Below are 26,643 nucleotides of genomic sequence, written 5' to 3'. Positions count from 1 at the left end.
CGTTCCAATGAAATCCAAGTCTTCAAAACATGTCCAGTAATGACCATTTGTGTTGCTGTGATTCACAATGTCATCTGCGCGGTGCAGGTAGCACTCCATTCAGTCGTTCAGCAGGCAGGTCCGTACAGTCCAGACAGAGAAAGAAAGACAACAGAAAAAATTGTTTGCAACTACCAGCACCTAAGGCATTAGTTTCACTCATAGTAAATCAACAGAGAAGCAGAAAGGATACCAATGTGATCACCAGCAGCTAACCCTATGCTTCACTAGCAAACCCAGAATTTAGACATATTGAGGCTGAGACCATTGTTAATAACACTGTTATTATAATTATTCTTATCAATAATGAACATGTGATTTTTTTTTTTCTGTATAGAAGTTACACCAGAGTGTAAGTTGCAGCACCCCCCCCCCCCCCAAAAAAAAAAACAATTAAAAAAAACCGCAACTTGCACTTCTAAAAGTACGGTAATCATTATGTTGGTTAACAATTTAATTGTATTGTATTTGGAGGGATTTTCCTCATTTAAAGATCTGGCATTCACACCCTCATGTTGTTGTTTTTTTTTTTGTTTTTTGTTTTTTATTTCTAACAATTTCACAAACAATGTTTGAAACATGATGGAATCAGAGATGTACTAAATGTGACATAGGCCGTAAGGGTCATTGCTACGGGTGCTTATCCTCTGATTCTGCAGCATGAAGCGAATAAAAGTCCATGACTTCCCTTTGACAGGACGAAAGCCCATTACATTACTTCCACAGCCAAGGGTGTTAAATTTACAGATGGGTGGACTGAGACCATGCAGACAGTGTCTTGTCCAAGCACACAGACCGGTGATGTGAGTGGGAGTCGAACTAAAGTCTCCAGCTTCACAGGAACAGACTGTTAAAGAAACCAGTTCATTGTTTTAAGTGCATGCAATTTTCTTTATGGGCGATTTTGTGCGAGTTTGTGAATGGACACACTTTGACTTTGATACTTTGTTAAACTGTGGAGAAAAGCAGATAAGAGGCTGAATGCTTTCCTTTTAATGTCAAATGCTGATAGGTTGGATAAAGACGAGGGGTTATTTCATATTTAAAAAGATGAAGTGAGAGCTCAAGGACCTCTAAAAATCACTTTTAAAATCTTTATCTCCTTGTGCTCACCATAAATGGACGTGTTTCACCACACTGTGGTAAGAGAGATCAATCAAACAGAAATAAAAATCTTTTTTATTTTTGCAGATTCTTTTGTACTGCTCTCTCCCTTTTCTCTAAGAATGATGGAAATATTTCTGCTTGCTCTCCAGTCATGGTGTTTCTCGATGAGAGACCTTTCGCACAACTATTCCTGTGTACACAACTTTTAAACAGATATGGCGGTAATGTTAGCAGTGGTTAGTTTTGTTGTTGTTGGGGTACTGCTTACGGGGTCTATTAGAAAAGTATCCGACCTTATTATTTTTTTCAAAAACCATATGGATTTGAATCACGTGTGATTACATCAGACATGCTTGAACCCTCGTGGGCATGCGAGAGTTTTTTCACGCATGTCGGTTACGTCATTCGCCTGTGGGCAGTCTTTGAGTGAGGAGTCGTCCACCCGCTCGTCGATTTTTTTCATTGTTTAGGAATGGCTCAGAGACTGTTGCTTTGTTTGATAAAAAATTTTTCAGAACTGTAAGGCACAACTGAGTGGACACCATTCAATAAATTCAGCTGGTTTTCGGTAAAAATTTTAACGGCTGATGAGAGATTTTGGTCTGGTAGTGTTGCTTTAAGGACGGTCCACGGCGCCTGACGGCGATCTGCGCTTCGAGGCGGCAGCGTCTCGCCGTTTCAAGTTGAAAACTTCCACATTTCAGGCTCTGTTGACGCAGTAAGTCGTCAGAGAACAGAGAACTTTCAGAAGAAGTCGGCATGAGGAGTTTATTCGGACATTCCATTGTTAACGGTCATTTTGTAATGAAAGAACGTGCGGGCAGAGTCGCATGTCGGGCTGGACCCGACCGCGGGGGGGTCGCGGCAGGAAAAACACCTCCGTTGGAAATCTTAACGGGCAAGTTGGAACATGCCCAAGCTGTTAAACAATTTCTCAGTTACTCACTTGTTGAAAGCCATTAAAAGCCGCCTGAATTCTACAAATGGTTTTCAACACGGAGGTGTTTTTCCTGTCGCGGCGCACACAGATTTGCCGAGTCGTCACGGAAACGACTCGGCGAATTTGCGCGTACGTCTTTCATTAAAAAAATGTCCTTAAACAGTGGAATGTCCGCATAAATTCCTCATGCCGGCCTCTTCTGAATCTTCTCTGTTCTCTCACGATGTCCTGGGTGAATTAAGCCTTAAATTAGGATGTTTTAAGCTCGAAACAGGCCGACGACAGCGCCTGGAAGCGCTGCAGGACGTCCCGCTCCGTGGGAAGTCCTTACACCGACAGAAACACCCCATAATCTCTCATCAGCCGTTAAACTTTTCACAGAAAACCAGCTTAATTTCTCGAATAGTGTCCACTCGGATATTCCTCACAGGTCCAGAAAAAATTTTGATAAAGCAACGCGCGCCGTCTCGAGCAGCGTGTGAAACAAAGGAATTCAGCCGAGAGGGCTGGACCACATCTCACTCAAGGCCTGCCCACAGGGAAATGACGTCACTGACACGCGTGAAAACACTCATGTATGCGCACGAGGGTTCAAGCATGATTGGTGTAATCACACGTCATTCAAATCCATATAGTTAAAAAATAAATAAAAGGGTCGGTTTATTATCTAAGAGACCTCGTATATCTACTTTGGCTACTTTGGGTACACAACTCAGTCCAGGAAGTCTCTGAAAGACACTTCTCTGGAACTGCAGCAGTGTCCCTATCCTATGATGAATTCCTGGAATGCAAAGTGTTTTTTATGGGACAGTTTAAGCCCACTGCAACATTGTAATCTAAGCCTTTACATCACTGGTTTTACGTAGACCTCTTTACTCCTCTGTTGGGCTCTCTTGCAGATCCACCAGTGATGCAGCTGTGCAGAGGAGATGTGCGGGAAGCATCATGACAGCAGCCACATTTTGTATGATTTAATTTCGTCCTTTGCCCCTCCTTGGCTGCTGCTCTGTCAGTGACCAGCACACATTCTCACTCTCTCTTTCCTGCTTCCAACTGGGTTTGAGGTTCCTCCAGGTTGAGCAGTATTTGGGCATCAGGGTTTTGCACAAGGTCACTTCAGTAAGCAACCAGCAGCAATAGGGATTTGAACCCATGAGACTTAAAGTGGATATGACACTTAAAGACAACATACGAGGTCTGTCCGTAAAGTATAGGTCCTTTTTATTTTTTTCAAAAACTATATGGATTTCATTCATATGTTTTTACGTCAGACATGCTTGAACCCTCGTGTGCATGCGTGAGTTTTTCCACGCCTGTCGGTGACGTCATTCGCCTGTGAGCACTCCTTGTGGGAGGAGTCGTCCAGCCCCTCGTCGGAATTCCTTTGTCTGAGAAGTTGCTGAGAGACTGGCGCTTTGTTTGATCAAAATTTTTTCTAAACCTGTGAGACACATCGAAGTGGACATGGTTCGAAAAATTAAGCTGGTTTTCAGTGAAAATTTTAACAGCTGATGAGAGATTTTGAGGTGATTCTGTCGCTTTAAGGACTTTTCACGGTGCGAGACGTCGCGCAGCGCTCTCAGGCAGCGTCATCAGCCTGTTTCAAGCTTAAAACCTCCACATTTCAGGCTCTATTGATCCAGGACGTCGTGAGAGAACAGAGACGTTTCAGAAGAAGTCGGTTTCAGCATTTTATCCGGATATTCCACTGTTAAAGGAGATTTTTTTAATGAAAGACATACCGACGGGTCCGCGCGTCGGGACGCAGCCGACGCGGCGCGGCGGCACAGGAAAAACACCTCTGTGTTGATAACCATTTGTTAAAATCCAGTTGGCTTTTGATGGCTTTCAGTGGAGTGAGTATATGAGAAATTGTTTATCAGCTGGAGATGTTCCAACTTGTCCTTAAGGCTTCCAGCAGAGGTGTTTTTCCTGTGACGGAGCGTCGCGGCGGCTGCGAGCCGACGCTGCAATCCGCCCGCACGTCTTTCATTAAAAAAATCTCCTTTAACAGTGGAATATCCGGATAAAATGCTGAAACCGACTTCTTCTGAAACTTCTCTGTTCTCTCACGACGTCCTGGATCAACAGAGCCTGAAATGTGGAGGTTTTAAGCTTGAAACAGGCTGATGACGCTGCCTGAGAGCGCTGCGCGACGTCTCGCACCGTGAAAAGTCCTTAAAGCGACAGAATCACCTCAAAATCTCTCATCAGCTGTTAAAATTTTCACTGAAAACCAGCTTAATTTTTCGAACCATGTCCACTTCGATGTGTCTCACAGGTTTAGAAAAAATTTTGATCAAACAAAGCGCCAGTCTCTCAGCAACTTCTCAGACAAAGGAATTCCGACGAGGGGCTGGACGACTCCTCCCACAAGGAGTGCTCACAGGCGAATGACGTCACCGACAGGCGTGGAAAAACTCACGCATGCGCACGAGGGTTCAAGCATGTCTGACGTAAAAACATATGAATGAAATCCATATAGTTTTTGAAAAAAAATAAAAAGGACCTATACTTTACGGACAGACCTCGTAGTCTTATTACATGTAACAAAGGTTACATAATTCGGTCAACCTAAGCGTTTTGGGAAAATGGACGTGGTTCTCCCGTTATATACAACATTTGAATGTCCCGCTACTGAAAAATGTGTACGCCCCATGACCAGCTTCCCGCTAAGCACCAAACCTAAAATACGTCACTGCCTGTGGACCGTATCGGCTTGCGCGCTTGGTGGCCGTTGTTTACACTTTTTTTAGCGACAGAAACTTTGATTAAACACAGCTCTCGGGGACTTGTTTGTCGATATGCCTGACCAGTGTGTCGCAGCATATTGCACAAACACAAGGGCGAAAGGTTTTTTCAGGTTTTTTCAAGTCCAGGCAGATTGATTGAAAGCTGTGGTGATGTGCAGTGCACGAAATGTCAGGCGGCCACTTGCTCCGCTTGCACACCCGCATTTGCTCCTGACAGCAGACACTTTCCTCTACTGATGTTCTCGCACCGCTCACAGGAACACCTAAAATGCCAACCCCAAATAATATGTTCACAATAATCTTGAAATGGTCAAGGAACTTGTAAAAATATCAGTGCAATACGTAGTAAACACAGCGGCGGTTGTTTTCTGCGATCTTTTTCGAAACTTTTGCCGTTTATTTCCTATTCTTTCATGAAAATAACGTAACTAAACACGGATGAATGCAATGGCAGGCACTCGAAAACATAAAAAACCCAAAGGTAATGATGGTAGTCCGCAAGTAGTAGCTACACTATCGCGGCTCCGGAAAAATAACAAAGGCAGTAAACAGACGCTAGAATCGAAAATGCTATAATGATAGTGTTATAAACAGCAGCAACAAAAATCAAAGCCTCCCTTACCATTTCGTATTCTGCAGCCTTTCCATTGGAATTGGCACGTCTCTTGCCTCTGCTTTGGCTCCAGCATAAGCACCGAATGCTCCTGGTTTGAAGCTGTACAAACTTTCTTTCACAGTGATAATGATTAAAACCACTTTCAACTTACTATACTGTATGTATATTTTTGATATTTATATCAGTTTTACCTAATTGTTTACGTGCCAAATCCACTTTAAATAAGAACACATTGTCTGAATGGGGGGGGGGGGGGGTGCTGATTTTCATATTGTTTCTGAAAGCTGGTGCACGTTTTTGTGTTCTTCAACATGCTGAAGGTGACCCTTCACGCTGACAAGCTAAATGATGAATAATGGCTGTGATACATACGCGGACTTGCTAATTCAAGCGCGCACAGGTGTCAGCGCTCACACTGTACCAGGTTTATTGCTCATTACCGTGTCTCTGTTTGTGTGCAGCGAGCGCTCCGGCCTCCCCCAGAGAGATGATGAGTCTGAAGGAACGCAAGATGGACTACGATTCCACGGCAACCAATGCCGGTTTCCATAGCAACAAAGGGGAGCACACATCCCGGAAAGACAGCATGGCAGGTGTGTGTGTGTGTGTGTGTGAGAGAGAGACAATGAAAGCTTAAGTGATTTGATTGTATCCCTCCATTCATCCTTTTTCCTTATTTTCATCCTGTTATAGTTGTCAAAATTATCTTTTCTTCTCACCCATTTTCTTTTTCCTCATGCTTTTATCCACTTATCTTTTCTTCATCAGTGAAAATGTGTCTTTGTTTCATCTCTTGGTGCCATTTTTATGCTGGGGGGGGGGGGGGGGGTCCACTTTAAATGCTACATTTTCTTAAGGCTGGTAGAAATAAGTTGATCAGAATTAAAATCATAAGTGTTCGTGATTGTATTGTAATTTCAAGGACTCTGCTTTCTTCAAAAGAGAAAATTAAAAAGAAATAATAAAAAACAAAACAAAGAAAATCTTTCTTGAGTAGCGTAGACAACGTATCCCTTAAAGTCATTCCTTTTTTGTCACTTTCTGCTGCAGAACATCCACGACCCTACTGATACCAGTCAGCTGTTTCCCTGCAAACACAACACCACAACAAACGATCCGTGAAAGACACCTGCAGTGCCTTAATTTTCTAAAGGACAAAAAAATAATTTCGATTTTGTGAAAATTGTGCCAATTCCTGCAAACATGTTAAAGGGCATAGCGCATTGTAATCAACATGATCTTGTAAAAGTTTATAGACCACCAGATTGTGAATCACTAGCGTGTTGCCTGTGGGGATCCACGGGTTCTGGATTGAGTAGTGTTTATGAAATAGGTCGCTGACATTTTTTGAGGGCGGTAATAAATTATGCAAAGTTTGTAAAATGATTTTAACTGAAAGTGCAGGAAATTAAAATGAGAAGGGTTTGTGAATAATTCTATTTATTATTTGACACATTTAGTTGATGTCATGTTTCACAACTGGAAATGCTGAGATATGTTCTTTATTCAGAGCTTGTCTGGTTACCAGGGACTGATTATGGGTGATATCAGCGTCCATTGTTCACTGTTGTTACTCAGTATCCCAACTTTCTCCAAAAATATTAGTCCTATCAACAAGTCCTATTGATTTTCATAACATTCATCCTTGAGCCAAAATACAGCATACCAAACGGCAAATGTCAGCTCTCCCCGGTTTGTCCGTGATCAAAGATACACACACGCATACATGTACACAGAGGCCACTTCACTCTTAATATATACATTACTTCCAAGTCTTTAACTTGTGCGAGTCCTGATGTAGCTGATTTATTTTCATTTATATAGCACCAAATCACAACAAAGCTGCCTCAAGGCGCTTCACACAAGTAAGGTCTAACCTTACTAACCCTCAGAGCAAGAGTGGTAAGGAAAAACTCCCTCCGATGAATTGGGGAAGAAACCTCAAGCAGACCAGACTCAAAGGGGTGATCACCTACTTGGGCCATGCTACCGACATGATTGACAAAACAAATATACAGGAAATTGTTGGGAGTCCATGCTGGTGTACAGGACGGGAGGCCTGCAGAAGAAAACACCCACTCCCACCTCTGGATGGAGTCATACCTCAAACAGAGAGGAAAAAAACAGAATCAGGTCGTAGAAAGACAACAAATTAGCTATAATTTCTCAGTATTAAGCAACAAGAAAAACAGAAGAAATACTAAGGTGATCATCAGCCACTAGCCCTAAGCTTCGCTAAAAGACCCAGAATTTAGATAAAGTTGAGGCTGCGACCCACTCAATTTACTAATAAAATGATTTTAAAAGGATAGGAAGCATAGTACCATACTATGCCAATAGTCTAGCCATACGAAAGGGAAAATAAGTGCGTCTTAAGTCTGGACTTGAAAATCTCCACAGAATCGGACTGTTTTATTGACGCAGGGAGATCATTCCACAAAACAGGGGCACGATAAGAGAAAGCTCTGTTACCCACAGACTTTTATTCACCCTCGGGACACAAAGTAGTCCTGCACCCTGAGAGAGCAGAGCCCTGGCTGATACGTAAGGTTTAATTCGGTCATCTAAGTAGGGAGGTGCCAGTCCGTGAATAATTTTATAGTTTAATAGCAGAATTTTAAAATCTGATCTCACAGGGACAAGAAGCCAGTGAAGGGATGCCAAAATGGATGTAATGTGGTCAAACATTTTGCTTCCTGTCAAAAGTCTGGCAGCAGCATTTTGAACCAATTGGAGACCCCTAATGCTGGACTGCAGTAAACCAGAAAATAGAACATTGCAGTAGTCCAATCTAGAAGAGGCAAACGCATGAATCGGGGTCTCAGCATCAGCCATAGACAGGATGGGATGAATCTTCACTATATTTCGCAGGTGGAAGAAAGCAGCCCTCATAATATCGCAAATGTGGAGGCCAAAGGACAACGTAAGATCAGAAATTACCCCAAGGTTCCTCACTTTGTCAGTGTGATGTATGACACACGAGCCTAGGCTGAGTGTTAACTGGTCAAATTGATGTAGATGTCTCACTGGACTAAGAGCCATCAGTTCAGTCTTATCAGAGTTTAAAAGTAGGATGTTCCTAGACATCCAGCTTTTCACTGATGCAAGGCAATCATCTAAGAATTTTATGTGGATGAGATTACCAGCAGTTATCGGCATGTATAACTGAGTATCATCAGTATAGCAATGAAAGGGCATCTCAAAACACCACAATATGTGTCCAGGGGGTGATATATAAAGGGAGAAAAGCAGGGGGCCTAAGATGGAGCCCTGTGGAACCCCAAATTTCATGTCACTAAGGTTAGAGGTAGTGTTATTGTACAAAACACAGTGAAAACGACTGGTCAGGTATGATGTCAACCATGCAAGGGCACTCCCAGTAATCCCAAAATGATTCTCCACCCTATCAAGTAGAATATGATGATCCTGTTGGGGAAAGTGAGGAACATGGACCCACAACAGGGGGCGCAAATGAACGGACAATGAAGAAGTCAAATAACAAGGTTTTACTGTTGTGAAGTCGCACAACAAACACAACAGATCACAATTGTAAAAATAAACCAATTCCACTGGTGTCGTGTGGGCAGGCTCGACGATAGGAGACGTCCGTCCGAGTCGAACCGGAACCACCCGATTTCCTCTGCCACCGAACCCCGGGAATACTGGAGCCGCCAAGTCCCGAACTCCCAGGTGGCCACTGCCTCCACTCGTCGGATCCGGTACTGCTGGCGAGGAACAGAAACAGTCAGATGTGGGTGCGGCTGCACCCAGCAACACGTAGGGTGGAAACACCACCTCCACCTCTAGTCACAAACAATACTGCAGTGTAGGGTACTTATCCGATATGAATCTAGTTCAGTCTTCAGCTGTCTTAAGCACAAGCAAAAAGGTTATTCCTCAGAAATGAGATGACTGGCTGAGTGCGTTACCTTCCTGGTAGAACGATATCTCGGCAATGAGATGGAGATGCCGTCCAGCTGATATACCCCTCAGCTGATGGATGTCAGCTGTTTCAGGTGATGGGTGACGGCTGTCACCTGGGCTGCTCCTGTGAGGCGGCAGCACCCTCTGGTGCCTGGAGCCCGCACTCCAGGCGGGGCGCCCTCTGGTGGTGGTGGGCCAGCAGTACCTCCTCTTCAGCGGCCCACACAACAGATCCACTGTATCAAATGCAGCACTAAGATCTAAGAACACCAAAACCGTAGTGGTGTCTGAATCTATTGCAAGCAAATCATTCACCACTTTAGTGAGAGCCGTCTCTGTGGAATGAAGTAGCCTAGAAAGATTATTCTCAGTAAGGTGGTCCACAAGCTGCCATGAAACCACTTTTTCCAGAATTTTAGAGCAAAATAATAGATTTGATATCGGCCTATAGTTTTTCAATACACTAGGGTCAAGATTAAATTTCTTAAGTAATGGTTTAATCACTGCAGATTTGAAACATTTAGGAACAGATCCAGAGGTTAATGAGAGATTAATAATTTCCAGCACAGTCGGCCCAAGAGTGGGCCACAGATCCTTAAACAGTTTTGTTGGTATAGGATCAAATAAACAGGTTGTACTTTTTTTTAGACGTTACGAGTTTCGTCAGCATGCCTCATGAGATACCATCAAATTCTGTAAATCTAAGTAATGCCTCAGTAATAGCACCCGCCTCAATAGCATGGTGTAGTGTCTGGGTTAAGGCATGCTGGGATTTGTTTAACCTCATGTCTTCTATTTTATTTTCGAAGTAATCTAAGAAATCTTGCACTGTAAAAGGAGAGCAAACTACACATGGTTGCCCATGAATAACTGTTGCCACTGTGTCAAACATGATTTTTTTTTTTTTTTTTTTACATTTATTTAACTTTGAGTTATGCTTGTTTTTGTTGGTCAAATCAGAGTAATAGGTCTGCTTTGTAGCTAGTAGTGCATGCTTGTAGTCTAAGATAGCATCACGCCACGCGAGGTGGAATACTTCTAATTTTGAACTACGCCATTTTCGTTCTAGACTTCGAGCTTGAGGTCACAGAAGTAATCATTGAACCAAAGTGACTGTCTTTTGGGGGTTCTGGTTTTAATATAGGTGGGGCAATCATGTCGAGTGTAGTCTTGAGCAGTGAGTTTAAACTGTACACAAAACTGTGTACTGATAAAAATTAACTGAGCCATACAGCATTTGAAGAATGCACACAGATTCAGAGCTATTCTTCGCCATAAAAGTAGCATAAGCTCAGATGTTGGATATTCCCTGTCTGAAGGTCACTCCACCTGTTTCCAGTCCACTTTATGACTTACACCAGTACACACAGTCAATCTGGGTTGTTTTTTGTCTCCAAATGTTACATGGTTTTAATATGACTTTAAATTGGCCTTCAAATCAATTTCTTGTATTTTGCGATCAAGAAATATCCATCTCACCTCTTTGTAACCTGCAGTGTATTCAGAAAAAACTAAAAACAACAACACATATATCTTACTAAGACTGAATAATAATGATTACATACCAAAGTGATGTCTCTGATTTCTGACCTGCTGTGTTTATACTGTGGAACAATTCTACAATGTTCCACTGTGTGGCACTGCACAGAAAAACAACACCCCTTCGTTAGCCAGTGGATCCGGTGTAACTGGGAATAACAAACTTGTTTTGATGTGCACTTGTACTTTCACTTGTACGTTTGTAGATTTCACCTACTCATACAAATAATTTGTTTTGCTTTGTCTTCTATGTATCCAGTTCAAGTGTCCTGTGGGACGTCCACATTGTTCCGGAACGCTTACCTGACTACTAGTGATGACATCAAACAAAACCAGGTGAGTTAATAACAGGTTCTACATGTGTTGCGCATTCTTGGTGTAGGCTCAATAGCCACTTCATTAGGTACACCTGACCAGCTGCTTATTGAAGCAAATATCTAATCAGCCACTTAAGTAGAATGAACTTGATGCAACCAAGCAATGAGACAAGATGGGGTGGACCCAAGCATCAGATTCAGAAAAGAAAAGGTGATTTAAGCAATACTTTCCATAGTTGTTGGAGCCAGAGGAGCTGGTTTGAGGATTTCAGGCCCATCATTTCTATGACAGCAGTCACTTCTCCTCTGATGTGCAATGAGTCCTCTCCTGGACAGGTAGACTCAAGGACATCTGTCGCAGGGGATGCAAGTCTCTGGGATCGGGTGGCCTTTCGTTTCTTCTTTTCCTCTTCTCCTCTATCCTTGTGGTCCTTTGGGTCTCAAATTCAAATCAATTTCAGTTCCATTTCTTCATATATTGCCAAATTATAACATAAGTCACCCCATGTCGCTCCTCAAGGGACAAAAATAAATGTCCATGTACAAAGTCCCCAAGATAGGGTCCAGGAGGCAACATGACCCACAGTCCATCAGAACTAACAACGGTCAGCGTCTTTGACCCAAACACCACGTGGTCAGGTAGTTCAGCCTTCAAAGTGTTGATATAGGTCTGCCCCAAAGCGGTGCATCGGCTCCCAAGTCTCAGGTTGGGTTGAAGAGATCTGGAGTCCACAGAGAGCGGTCTGGATTGTGGAACCTTTCCTTGCCTTTCGACCCTACCCACAGCCCTAGTGGCTGTGTCCTATCTCCAGAGTTCCTCATACAACACTTGCTTTGAGAGACAATTGTTGGCCATCCAAAGAACATGGCCGGTACAGAGGAGCTGGAGAACATTTAGTAGTGATCCTGTTGCACCCAACTCATTGTCGGATGTCCATGTGGGGAATGGTGAGTCCAAGAATTCATAACAACAGAGGATGATACAAATACCCACAAACATCCAATGAGCAGTGGCTCACTGGGTGAAAATGGCGTGTTTATGGCAAGAGGTCAGACAGAACTTGCCAGACTGATAGAAACACAACAGTAACTCAAATCACATAGATTGTTGAAGCAGATGGGCTACAACAACAGAAGACCACATTGGATACAACTGCCTGTCAACTAAGAACAGGAAACAAACTGTGTGATGGTGCAATGATGTGAAAACTGGATGATGTTACCATGTCAATATAGACCAACATCTCTGAGGAATCCTTCCAACACCTTCATGAATCCACGCAATGAGGAGTTCAGGCAGTTCTGAAGAGAAAACGAGGTCCAGCTCAGAACTGGCAAGGTGTACCTAATGAATATATTCTGTACACACAAACACTGACGTGCATTTTAGTAGCGGTTTGACATGTGCAGTCACAGCAGGATGCCTTATTAGGACAGAGATGTCAGCCAGATAGAAGAGATGCACACACGTGCACACAAAAGGTGTCTCAGTGTGATAAAAGTACCGCTGGCAGAACATGCAACGGAAACACCATTTTGGTCCAGATGCCGTCAAACCGCCGCAACCTGAAGCCACGCCCGGCTGGCAATTAAAATCATTACCTCAGTTGATTGCACGAATTATTCTGTTGTGGTTAATGACTCTCTGATTGAGAGCGAATGCAGCAGCTTTTGACCAGGAAATTTAACCTTCAGCCTCCTTGAAAATTCCATATTGTGATTTTGTATTAAATACACTGTAATTGTATCCAGTAGAAGTTATTTGAGTTTTTTTTTTTAATCATGCAAACTGCTGGATTTGTACAAGCACACACTTTTTTTTATCTGGGATTTATAGTATAAAACATAAAGCGTCGCCTTCAAGACCTGCATGGAATGGAGAATTCACAGCATGACTCCCTTCTCAGTTGATTCCTATCTGAGTCTTTTTACTCATATTGCCTTCCTTTTTATTCCTTCTTCCCCATGCCCTCTTGCTCACTCATCACTCATCACCCCCCCCCCCCCCCCCTCGACTACCCACATTTCTGTCCCTGCTGCACCTCACCTCTACTTTTTTTCCCCACCATTGCATTGTCACTGCTCCTCCTATCACCCCAGCACCAGGTCCCGGTCCAACCCTGCATCATGCCCCCCCAGCCCCAACAGGATAGCCCTCCGACAGCAGTGCTAAAAGACTACGACCCGTACCCTCCCCCTCCTTTCTTCCCCCAGCCTCAGCCGCCGCAGCCTCCGCCTCACAGCCAGAGTCGGAGCTTCGATGACGCCTACTATGAGGATAAGGGACCTCCGCCTCCTCCGTCCCAGCAGCAGCCACAGGTCCAGGCACAGGTCCCGCCTCAGGCTCAACCCCAGCAGCCTCCGAGTTCCACCGGACCCCCGCGGGACCCACGGGAAGACCTGCGCATGCACCTGGGCCTCAAATCCACTGGAAACTACGTAGACTTCTACTCGGCCTCTCGGCCGTACAGCGAACTGAACTACGAGACCAGCCACTACCCGGCCTCGCCTGACTCCTGGGTCTAAATAGACCATGATGATGAGGGGGATGGGGGGCGAGGGTGCAAGAGAGAGAGTGTCTGTGTGTGTGTGTGTGTGTGTTGTGTGTGTGTGTGTGTGTGTGTGTGTGTGTGTGTGTGTGTGTGTGTGTGTGTGTGTGTGTGTGTGTGTGTGTGTGTGTGTGTGTGTGTGTGTGTGTGTGTAAGGGAATATTTTTGCAAATGATCAACAACAAGCGGCATGTTGTGAAGGGATCTCATAGCCAAAGGCAGGAAATGTGCATTCTCTAGGGGAAGCGAGAACCTGGTGGGGCGAAGACGTAGAATCAGGTCGAGTGATGAAGAGCTACTGTGCATGTGCATGCCAGCATTTTCTTTTCTTTTTTTTTATTCCTTTTTTAAAATCTTTACCAGAACGTGTTAATTTGTTGCAAGTCAGCACCATTGCACCGGTAAGCGGATAAGGAGCGAGCTGGATTATACATGAAGGTGTGTGTTTGAGATGACTGGGGCAGAGAGAGGGTCTGAAGAGGTTCCAGAGAGGAAGGAATTGAGAGATGAGATCTGGAAACCGTAGGGAGGAAACAAGTGAGCACACGAGTGGTGACTGGCCTGACATTTTTGCCGCAGAGAAGGAGATACAACCAAAAGGGAGCCAAGAAGCTGCCATGAGGGTTCTCCAGGAGGTCGGGGGAGAATAAAAGTGCAGAGAAAGACAAAAGTGCATCAGGCAGAACGTGAGAAGTGGATGTTTATCATTTCACCCAAATGACAAGGTAGCACTGCTTTTATCCCCCTGTTTTTGTTGCACAGCCTTTATGGGCTTCTGCATACGAGGTCTATTAGAAAAGTATCCGACCTTATTATTTTTTTCAAAAACCATATGGATTTGAATCACGTGTGATTACATCAGACATGCTTGAACCCTCGTGGGCATGCGAGAGTTTTTTCACGCCTGTCGGTTACGTCATTCACCTGTGGGCAGTCTTTGAGTGAGGAGTGGCCCACCCTCTCGTCAATTTTTTCATTGTTTAGGAATGGCTCAGAGACTGCTGCTTTGTTTGATCAAATTTTTTCAAAACTGTAAGGCACAACTGAGTGGACACCATTCGATAAATTCAGCTGGTTTTCGGTAAAACTTTTAACGGCTGATGAGAGATTTTGGTCTGGTAGTGTCGCCGTAAGGACGGCCCACGGTGCCTGACGGCGATCTGCGCTTCGAGGCGGCAGCGTCTCGCCGTTTCAAGTTGAAAACTTCCACATTTCAGGCTCTGTTGACCCAGTAAGTCGTCAGAGAACAGAGAACTTTCAAAAGAAGTCGGCATGAGGAGTTTATTCGGACATTCCATTGTTAACGGACATTTTGTAATGAAAGAACGTGCGGGCACAGTCGCATGTCGGGCCGGACCCGACCGCGGGGGGTCGCGACAGGAAAAACACCTCCGTTGGAAACCTTAACGGGCAAGTTGGAACATGCCCAAGCTGTTAAACAATTTCTCAGTTACTCACTTGTTGAAAGCCATCAAAAGCCGCCTGAATTTTACAAATGGTTTTCAACACGGAGGTGTTTTTCCTGTCGCGGCGCACACAGATTCGCCGAGTCGTCACGGAAACGACTCGGTGAATTTGCGCGCACGTCTTTCATTACAAAATGTCCTTAAACAGTGGAATGTCCACATAAAGTCCTCATGCCAGCCTCTTCTGAATCTTCTCTGTTCTCCCACGACGTCCTGGGTGAATTAAGCCTTAAATTAGGATGTTTTCAGGTCGAAACAGGCCGACGACGGTGCCTGGAAGCGCTGTCCTTACACTGACAGAAACACCCCATAATCTCTCATCAGCTGTTAAACTTTTCACCGAAAACCAGCTTAATTTCTCGAATAGTGTCCACTCAGATATTCCTCACAGGTCCAGAAAAATTTTGATAAAGCAACGCGCGCCGTCTCGAACAGCGTGTGAAACAAAGGAATTCAGCCGAGAGGGCTGGACCACATCTCACTCAAGGCCTGCCCACAGGGAAATGACGTCACTGACACGCGTGAAAACACTCACGTATGCGCACGAGGGTTCAAGCATGATTGGTGTAATCGCACGTCATTCAAATCCATATAGTTAAAAAATAAATAAAAGGGTCGGTTTATTATCTAAGAGACCTCGTATATGCTTTCAAGGAATGTCATCTAAGAGACTATTCTTTTTCTCATTCTTTTACATCTTTTTTTATTTGTACTTTTCTAAATTTTCACTTTGAGAGAAGCATTTTTATTTTCCGTGTACAGGTCAGAGGTGATATAGTGTGTATATTACACATCTGTGATCAAAGGGGTACCAATGATCTGATTTTTTTCATGAGTGACTGAAAACAAAACATTTGACAAGAAGCAGAAAAAAAAACAAAATATCACCAATGTGGACCTGCAGTATTTGTTCCCTTCTCTCCATCATGTGGTCTTGTTCTTTTTGTGTGTATGTGTGTGTGTGTGTGGACACAGACTGTCAGAGCGTCAGATTGGCATCAGTTCATGTCAACAACGTGCTTTTTCACTGCCTAAATGAAACATACTGTGTGTATGTTTGAAGCACCACTGTCTTTTGGAGAGGACTGTCCCACAGGTCTGTTTGATCACTCCACAGTTTGTCATGGTCACGCACGTAAAACCTGTAATGACGGCAGAGAAAGAGACAACATTGTGCCAAACTTTGCAATCCGAAGGACGTCTCATGAGGCGACGGAAACATTCTGTCGAAGTTTACAGACTGGATAAGTCCCTCTGCTGTTTGTAATTTTGCTTTTCTTGTCATCTGGGGCCTCATTTATAACAATTTAATCACAAACAAAATGAATCTTAAAGGTAGTGTGTGGGACACTCGCCCATAGGGGAATTTGCACACCTGTTTTGTGATCTCTGTCATTTATGAGGTGGTAAAAACTGGCGACGCTGACTGCCGAGTTGTGAAATCACACCAGATTGTCCAAAATCCGTCCTCATACAGTACCGGTGTCGCAGACCGAAAGGTCCCCCCCTCAAAATTGGTCCGTCCTGCCTCCACTGCGCATGCATCATTTGGGACCACAGCAGCTCGTCTGAGTCTGACTCTCTTCACCCAAAGTGATCAAAGGGAATAATGTGAGTTTTAACCATCAAGTGACAGGGTAAAACCTCTTAAATCATTCTAAAGTCAGTATTAAGCAGAAACGAGACTGCATCAGCTAGCAGCTCGTGTAGCTGTGGCGCTCTGATCGCTTCCTCCATCTTTTATGATGAAATAATGCTGAATTTATGATTGTTGTAAAAAAGCTTAAGATATCTGTCGCTGAGATAGATGATGATTGGAGTGCAGTTTTAAGCAGAAACTAGGTGATAATCGGTGAACTGCAGCTAATGACGCATGCGCAGTGAAGGCAGGGCAGACTGATTTTTTTTGGGGGGGGGGGCACTCAGTCTGCGACACCCGTGTTTATTGCCATATACAAAGATGTGTTCAAATTTAACAGGCAACAATCTGAACTACTAATTTGAAATTATTGATTTTCTGGAACATAAATTGCTTTCTTTTTTTTAACAAGTTTGGTAGGCCCTGCAACTTATACTCAAGTGCACATTATGTACCAAAAAAAATCACACATTCTTCATTAATGATAATAATTATAATGACCATTTATTGACTTTCCCAGGAATAAAAACAAGAAAAATAAAATAAATTAATAATAAAAGAATAAATGCCAATAATAAAAAATACACTACAACAATACATACAACTATATATACGAGGTCTGTGATGAAAAAAGCGGTCCTTTTTATTTTTTCAAAAAATAAATGGATTTGATTCATATGTTTTTACGTCAGACAAGCTTGAACCCTCGTGCACATGCATGAGTTTTTTCACGCGTGTCGGTGACGTCATTCGCCTGTGGGCAGGCCTTGAGTGAGGAGTGCTCCACCCCGCCCGTCGGAATCTCTTTGTCTGAATAGCCGCTGCGGACGGCGCGCGTTGCTTTATCAACATTTTTTCTGGACCTGTGAGGGATATCCGAGTGGACACTATTCGAGAAGCTGGTTTTCGGTGAAAAGTTTAACGGCTGATGAGAGATTATGGGGTGTTTCTGTCACTGTAAGGACTTCCCATGGAGCGGGACGTCGCGCAGCGCTTCCAGGCGCCGTCGTCGGCCTGTTTCGACCTGAAAACATCCTAATTTAAGGCTTAATTCACCCAGGACGTCGTGAGAGAACAGAGAAGATTCAGAACAGGCCGGCATGAGGACTTTTTGTGGACATTCCACTGTTTAAGGACATTTTGTAATGAAAGACGTGCGCGCAAATTCGCCGAGTCATTTCTGTGAATTCTCGACGAATCTGTGTGCGCTGCGACAGGAAAAACACCTCCGTGTTGAAAACCATTTGTAAAATTCAGGCAGCTTTTGATGGCTTTCAACAAGTGAGTAACTGAGAAATTGTTTAACAGCTTGGGCATGTTCCAACTTGCCCGTTAAGGTTTCCAACGGAGGTGTTTTTCCTGTCGCGACCCCCCGCGGTCGGGTCCGGCCCGACATGCGACTGTGCCCGCACGTTCTTTCATTACAAAATGTCCGTTAACAATGGAATGTCCGAATAAACTCCTCATGCCGACTTCTTCTGAAAGTTCTCTGTTCTCTGACGACTTACTGGGTCAACAGAGCCTGAAATGTGGAAGTTTTCAACTTGAAACGGCGAAACGCTGCCGCCTCGAAGCGCAGATCGCCGTCAGGCACCGTGGGCCGTCCTTACGATGACACTACCAGACCAAAATCTCTCATCAGCCGTTAAAATTTTTACCGAAAACCAGCTGAATTTATCGAATGGTGTCCACTCAGTTGTGCCTTACAGTTTTTGAAAAATTTTTTATCAAACAAAGCAGCAGTCTCTGAGCTATTCCTAAACAATGAAAAAAACGACGAGAGGGTGGGCCACTCCTCACTCAGAGACTGCCCACAGGCGAATGACGTAACCGACAGGCATGAAAAAACTCTCGCATGCCCACGAGGGTTCAAGCATGTCTGATGTAATCACACGTGATTCAAATCCATATGGTTTTTGAAAAAAAAAATAAGGTCCGTTACTTTTATCACAGACCTCGTATATATATATATAAAACTATATATAGCAGATTTCAAGGAATTCAGGTTGTGGTGGCATCACTAGATGTTAATGTTGAAAATGAAACAAATGGAAACATAGTGCTTTAATCTTTGACAGTTACTGCAGACTGCAGTTGGCCAGGTTTTATCAAAATCCAGAAATCATTTGAGTTTTAGCCTTTACAAGAGGACATAACTTCATCCCTCCTCTGGCATTATGTGGTTTTAAAATCCAGGCAGTGTAAAGACAGGCATCTCCTGTCCTTATGAATCTGTCCACACAGAAATGAAACTTTCCCTGTACGAAGGTTTAGGTCTTTGTCATTTTCAAAAAGTGTTCCGTAAACATGGTACTGTTTCCATAAATATTGGCACACACACAAAACCACTGAAAATGACTGAAAACGCTATAGTATATATGCCAGGCCTGTATGTGGCACTGTAACACTCCCACAAAAAAACAGGGAAGAAGACCTGGAGCATGTACGCATAAAGCTTGTGTTCTGTGTACATACACATGAAAAGAATATGATGTCGTTGTTTCAAAAAAGCTGCGTATTGGATGTACACGTGAAAATGCTAAACCTGTCTGGGAGCTCCTAGGGACTCGAGTGTGGGCAATATTACAGAGACAAGTTTAAAAAAAATGACCAAGACACATTGCAAACAAAATTTTAACCAGAACGTAAAACGGAGTTTGTGCACGTCAATTGAGAAAAAGCTAATACTAACGTAGACCTCAAAATTTCAAAATATAGCATAAAAAGCTTCACAACGTCCATTCTTGGTCGACTGTGGGTGTGTTGAGGGCGGGAATAGGAACTCCATCATCCTGCACACATTTCAAAACTGATTGTGGTAAATAAAATTGTGCACATGCACAGTTGTACCAGTCTCCTTATTTAATTTGTCTACATATGTGTTTGTGTACATAAATTTTAGATTTAATTTTATGAATGGGGTCCCTGATCAGGTGAAGACTGACTTTTTCGCTGGGGATTATGGGTAACGTCTCCTTCAAGTAGCTGTACAGATCTGCCTTTCTGTGTCTGCTGAGCACGTGAGTGTGAGCGTGCGTGAATGCGAGTGTTTGTTTATGTGTGTGACAGAAAGTGTAAACGTGCGTGAGCGTACCTATGCATGCATGTGAATAGTTGGGTGTGCGTGCCTCTGTCGCGTACATGCGTGTGCGTGCGTGTGTTTCTGTACAAATCAGTGTCCAATCAAGGCATTCCTACCGACAGTTTGTCCATTTTTACATCATGAAAAACCAAGAAAAATCGCTAGAATGAATTGTTGATATAGAATGACACATCTATAAATATATGAATATAAATATATAATTTTTATGTGCAGATGTCAGTGTCACTAAATGCAACAAGTGTTCGCAGAGAAAAAATGATTCTGTGATGTACAACAGGACTCTTGTTCACTTGACCTAAATGTGGAACTGCAGATTCCCCCGCCCCCATTTGAGACAAAAGAGAAATCCCTCCTGAAGATGCTCAGGCTCTGGTGTGAGTTGTGTGTTATTGTGTGTCCATGCTTCTTAGATGACCCTACTGAGAGAGGACCGTACTTGAACACAAGGAAAAATAAAAAGAGACTCTTTGCAATCAAATGCCGCTGTCTCCTGAGCCGTTTATCATTTAAACTGAATGATGTTTTACGGAGAAGATTTTCTTAGTAATTGTGTTGTTTTCTCGTCACGTCTACATATAAATTGTTTTAATCTCAAAGGGATCATATTGTGATAAATTGGTCTTTGTTTGCGTTTTACAGTAAGTGTGGTTGAGGTCACGTGGTAAACATCCTCAAAGCCTCTATAGCAGCCATACCCAAACTAAAGAGCACCAGAATGACGCATAATTTAAATCAAATAACTTTTTATTATTTCTGCCAACATTTTCAATTTCATTTTTTTTTTTGTTGTTGTTGTTCTTGGTAATGTTAAATTTTATTACAAAGTTGAAAATCACACACGTTCTTAAAATGTATTTCTATTGTCCTCTCATGGACTGTGTGCAGTACCTTCAGAGCCCACCAGTGGGCCACACTTTAGAACTCTCGACTCAAGAGGATTACTATAAAGCAACTGGACTTTTTATTGGTCTTTGAGATGTTTCTCCACTCATCCAACTGACTTTTTTTAGGATTTTATATAAATTTTGTTTTTGTTTTGTTTTGTTTTTTTAACCTGAACTGCTATATCTACTATAGTACACAGTCTAAAGGGTGGAGCACAAGTGCAATTAAGGTCTTTCCATCTCCACTTTAGGGTGAACAGGGCACAAAGCAGCGGACTTAGAAAAAATGGATTTTGTCAATTTTATACATATAAAAGATTTTGTTCATATAACGGATTTTGCCAGTTTTATACATATAACGGATTTCAATCATAATGGACAAAATTCGCTGGGCCACCTGAATTCATTACATGCAAGTTTTGCTGTATGACTTTCATACTACCCAGAACAACACTTGTTTGGATTGTGTGAGGCAAGAACGGCAACAGCAGGTTAGGTAAGTCCATTTTACAGATTTTTTACATTATGAATAAATATTGTGCCATGTCTTCAAATGCATGTTTACCTCAGACACAGTAGTGTTCAGAATAATAGTAGTGCTATGTGACTAAAAAGATTAATCCAGGTTTTGAGTATATTTCTTATTGTTACATGGGAAACAAGGTACCAGTAGATTCAGTAGATTCTCACAAATCCAACAAGACCAAGCATTCATGATATGCACACTCTTAAGGCTATGAAATTGGGCTATTAGTAAATAAAAAAGTAGAGAAGGGGGTGTTCACAATAATAGTAGTGTGACATTCAGTCAGTGAGTTCGGCAATTTTGTGGAACAAACAGGTGTGAATCAGGTGTCCCCTATGTAAGGATGAAGCCAGCACCTGTTGAACATGCTTTTCTCTTTGAAAGCCTGAGGAAAATGGGACATTCAAGACATTGTTCAGAAGAACAGTGTAGTTTGATTAAAAAGTTGATTGGAGAGGGGCAAGCTTATACGCAGGTGCAAAAAATTATAGGCTGTTCATCTACAATGATCTCCAATGCTTTAAAATGGACCAAAAAAAAAACAGAGACGCGTGGAAGAAAATGGAAAACAACCATCAAAATGGATAGAAGAATAACCAGAATGGCAAAGGCTCACCCATTGATCAGCTCCAGGATGATCAAAGACAGTCTGGAGTTACCTGTAAGTGCTGTGACAGAAGACGCCTGTGTAAAGCTAATTTATTTGCAAGAATCCCCCGCAAAGTCCCTTTGTTAAATAAAAGATGTGTAGAAGAGGTTACAATTTGCGAAAGAACACATCAACTGGTTGGTTCCAAACCAACAAAATTAATGCCTCGCAGATGTGAAGAAATGAAAAACTGTGGTTATACAACTAAATACTAGTTTAGTGATTCACAAAATTGCTAAAAAAGCAGTTTGAACATAATAGTTTTGAGTTTGTAGCATCAACAGCAGATGCTACTATTATTGTGAACACCCCCTTTTCTACTTTTTTTACTAACAGCCCAATTTCATAGCCTTAAGAGTGTGCATATCATGAATGCTTGGTCTTGTTGGATTTGTGAGAACTGAATCTACTGGTACCTTGTTTCCCATGTAACAATAAGAAATATACTCAAAACCTGGATTAATCTTTTTAGTCACATAGCACTACTATTATTCTGAACACTACTGTATGATCTTCTGTTCAGTGCTGACAAGAAGCAGCTTACTCGCACTGTGTGACTCCAAGAGTTAACATGATCTCATTAACTTCTGATTACTAACGCTGTGTTTGTGTTATAAATAAATAATACACTGATTAATTTTGCTTCCTGTTGCATACATTTCAGGAAGAAATGGGATGTTTTTCCTCTTCCTGGCACAGCTTTGGACAGATACGCCTAACACAATCCGTATTTCACATACATCAGTTCATGTTTGCAAACCAAAGCATTCAGAGGATGACAATGTGTTTCCACCGTGCATGGAAATCTGGATTAAGTACAGTCATAACAATTGAAGTCATGCACCATCATGAAATTCGCAGTGCAAACGTCAGTAAATTCACAGAGATGTTTTTCCGCCATCTTCTCCACGTGGCTGACACAAACAACACTGTTAACATCTTGATGCCATCATTTGTTCACACAAACATATGAGTTGGCAGCCATGTGGGAACACATTGCATGATAATGCGATATCAGCCATAGTCCCGTCACCGCATGATAATGCCCCGCACCCCCACAAGCCCTGCACTTAATGTACTTACACAGTGCAGCTGTATGAGCTCAATACATCACTGTGATGTTGCCCCAGAGTGGCAGCGGTGGGACGCCGTTGTAATATCTGAGCAATGTGAAGCCAGACACCCAGCAGCCCCGTATTTGACAGCGCATGGACATCAAAAGATGCAATAATAGAAATTGCCATTTTGATTTTTTTATATCAAATTTGTCTGCTGCCCCCACCCCTCCCCATCTTCCTGACAATTTTGATCCCATTTGCCATTGGAGCTCACCACGAGCACGCTGAAGGAATGAGGCTGAGCTGATGTTGCAGCATTTGTTGGAATTCATAACTTCCACTCCTCCCTCGTTCCTTTAACCTTCTTTGATGCTGTCTGCGTTATGAAATGTAGCGTTCAGTAATAACTCTATTGCATTGATTATTACTCTTCCCCAGCTTCGTCTGTCTGAGGCTGCTGTAACTTAATGTGGCATGAAAATAGCTCCTCAATTTTCCAAAGCGCAGCCTCTCTAGAAAGCGTTCACCCCGCAGGCGCCTCTGGCCTTCACTGTTTCACTCCCTCTCCTCCAGCTTTTCACCTCTCATAGCGTCTCTACCCATTCAGCTGTCACATACCTCAGGCGAGTCTCACAGGAGTGTGTGGATGCAAAGAACTCAGGAGGAGGTGGAAGTTGAGGGGCAAAAAGTGAGGCGTAAGAGGAGGAGAAGGAGAAAGACATCATTGGGAGCAGGTGGAGAATATTCTGGGAGGATGCGAGTGTGAAATCAATCAATCTGTATTTAAGGAGAAGTCAAGTGCCAGACTGAGGCCTTTCAGAAATTAATGTGCTCATCTGAAAGAGAAGGAGAAGGAAGAGCAGAGCCTGGAGGAGATGGAGAGGAGGTGAAATGTCTGTGGAAAGGGAGGGAGAAAGGATGGAAACAATGTATAAGAAGGAGGCAGAAAATGCAGTCATAAATACCCTAAATAGAAGAATCTCCTTGACTGGCCATGTATGTATGTATGCACATACAGGGAATCTGACTCTGGTTTTGCTTAGGGCCCGGTCCCACTGGCATTTAGGAGGATTTGCGTATGGAATGCGCACAAAATTGGCTCGTAGTCACTTAACATCTGCAATATGCGTGAAACATGCTTGTATGAGTCGGCTGACACCCGCACACGTCTGCAATTATCCGCAGAGGCATGTTTTTCCGTTACCAGGATTTTTGACCTGCACAAAATTTTGGCTGTGGATGACATCTGCCTTACGTACTCCATACATACTCAATACATACACAATACATACTCAAATATGCGCTGTATATTCGCCGTCATCTGCTGATATCCACAACTGACAGGGATTTGCGGCTTGGCAGCAGACTGGGACAGTGTGTAAAACGGATATTTTGTGTGCCCATCATGTCCACCTCATGGACTAAAATAAGTTGTAGCAACTGCATACAGATTGGCCACGAATAAAGCGTTTTATTATGTCTGCTTTGCATCTGATTTGCTGCGGATGCAAATCAGATGCGCTGTGTTCACAGCTGGATGCCGTTCTTTGTTCTACCGGCTGCCACGCACTCTGCGCTGGATGCTGCGTATATAAAATAATTACTTTGTGGCGGATTAAACATTTTATTCTGCAAATTGGCTGTTGAAAACGGCTCTAATCACCTCCTGAATCACAGAGGAAGCTGCAGCTGGGCCGTTCGTGCGCGTGACTAACAAGCTGCAGAAAGCATTTTGAGCCATCTAAAAAGGTAATTATTTGACTTGTTAACATTGTCAAGGCTTGATAAAACAGTTGCGTGTTTTTTCCTTCTTGTCTGCAGCTGTTACAGTATTTATTCCTATGTTTATAACAGATTTAACTTCTTGTTATAATCATTCAGACGAGCTGTGCTCTGATGTGATCCGCTGACGTTACCACTCACCCTGTTCACTGCTTCTTTAATCCAGTCAACTTGTCCAAGTCCAGCAAATGCTCCAGAGGCTGTATTGTTGGTGTGAATAGTGATGCCAACGGCCTGAGTGCACTTATTTTATGACCGCAATGCAGATGCCGTGCACGCGCAACACATGCGTGATGCATTCATAATACACCCGTAATACTGCCGTGATAATTGCAATGCGTCAGATCCGTTTCCTCACTACATGCGTTATACAACCATGATTGTTCATCATATATTCACTATACATTATTAATATATCCGTAATTCATACTGGGGCATTTGTCATTTTTGGCCATTTTTGTTGCGGACGACAATGAATGCCCAACATTTGTATACTCAATTCATGCGCAATTAATCCTCTCCCCAGTGGAACCGGGCCTTTAGCTTTAGCACTACTTATGTGGTAAACATTAACTAATCATCTGCAAAAACGTAATGTCTGGGATGCACGTTGGCCATAAGGGCAAGAGGCACAACTGTAAGTTGATGTTTGCCTGTCAGCCCAGCTTAAATTTGGCAAAAGTTAACTTCTGAAATGAATAAACAGTCAAGATCTTGCAGCACAGTTGAACAGCTTCTGTCGCCATCTAGCAGGTAATGTGAGTGCTTCAGGGCTTCTGGTACATTTCCTACTTGAAACCCAAAATTAACTTTTAAAATAAAAGGAATTTATGATGCATTTTTTTTTGGGGGGGGGGGGGGGGGGGGGGCAGAGCTTTGACCTCCAGGCATTAATGTATAAAAATTTTAATTGCAAGTTTTACGATTCTTGATTTTTAAAAAACAATGGGCTGCCAGAAGGACAAACTGAAGAACACAAAGTCTCCTGACAAGCACAGTTGTGAACAAATAATGATTGCTTTCCATGTGTGCAGTGGTAAGAATATTTATTTGCATGTGTTGAAAGATAGAACATACTAGTTGGTCAGATGTCACCACGCCATTTGGTTCCACCATCCTCCCCCTCAGAGCAGGAAAAATGGAGCTCCACCTTTTCTATGTTCTGTAGTCAGACACTCCACCAAACTCTGCAACAGGGGCTGGTGGTTCAGAACAAATCTTCATTGTGTTTGTTTCTTCCCATTGATAGAGTTATAGATTTTTTTTTTCAACACTTAAAATCTCCATAGTTGCTTCATTCACAGGAATGTGTGAGGACCTTTTGGGCCTTTATCTCTCTGAAATGTCCTCTGATTGCATCACCAATCTTGCATCATGACATAGAAAGTTCCGCCTGTGGAGAATTGACAGATGATATGACCTGAGGAGCCGAGATATGTCAGTTTGCACTCTTGATTACACAACTGCATTATGCAAGCTGGGATGTTTTCTCTTCTTTCACTCACACATTTCCACACACACACACACACACACACACACACACACACACACACACACACACACACACACACACACACACACACACACAATATGTTTTTGAGAAAGCACATTGAGAGTGTAATAAAGCAAAATTTGGTCTTCATTTTTCCAAAAGTATGTCTTTGAAAATGAGGTAGTCTTATAATGAGGACTATCTGATATTTTGGCGAGTACAATACATTTTGTAGTAGAGTGGCCAAGAGGTTAGTACAC

General features: G+C 42.9%; 1 protein-coding gene and 1 long non-coding RNA gene across 3 annotated transcripts in view; both read left to right on the top strand.

Moving 5' to 3' along the window:
- ctnnd2a (catenin (cadherin-associated protein), delta 2a) overlaps nt 1-13,808 on the top strand; it is a 923,305-nt gene extending 909,497 nt beyond the window's left edge. For both annotated transcript variants that reach the window (XM_034165435.1, XM_034165372.1), the window contains exons 23-25: nt 5,917-6,048; nt 11,178-11,254; nt 13,336-13,808. In XM_034165435.1, coding sequence (XP_034021326.1) covers nt 5,917-6,048; nt 11,178-11,254; nt 13,336-13,761 — 635 coding nt within the window. In that variant the 3' untranslated portion in view covers nt 13,762-13,808. The remainder of the gene's footprint in view (nt 1-5,916; nt 6,049-11,177; nt 11,255-13,335) is intronic.
- A 58-nt stretch (nt 13,809-13,866) lies between these two features.
- Nucleotides 13,867-14,426, top strand: LOC117506337. Its single transcript, XR_004559432.1, has 2 exons — nt 13,867-14,306; nt 14,366-14,426. It is a non-coding gene; the product is annotated as an uncharacterized LOC117506337 (long non-coding RNA).
- The last annotated feature ends 12,217 nt before the right edge of the window (nt 14,427-26,643 follow it).

This window comes from Thalassophryne amazonica, chromosome 1, assembly GCF_902500255.1.
Source record: "Thalassophryne amazonica chromosome 1, fThaAma1.1, whole genome shotgun sequence".
NCBI lineage: Eukaryota > Metazoa > Chordata > Actinopteri > Batrachoidiformes > Batrachoididae > Thalassophryne > Thalassophryne amazonica.
This window is presented reverse-complemented; position numbering and strand designations above follow the sequence as displayed.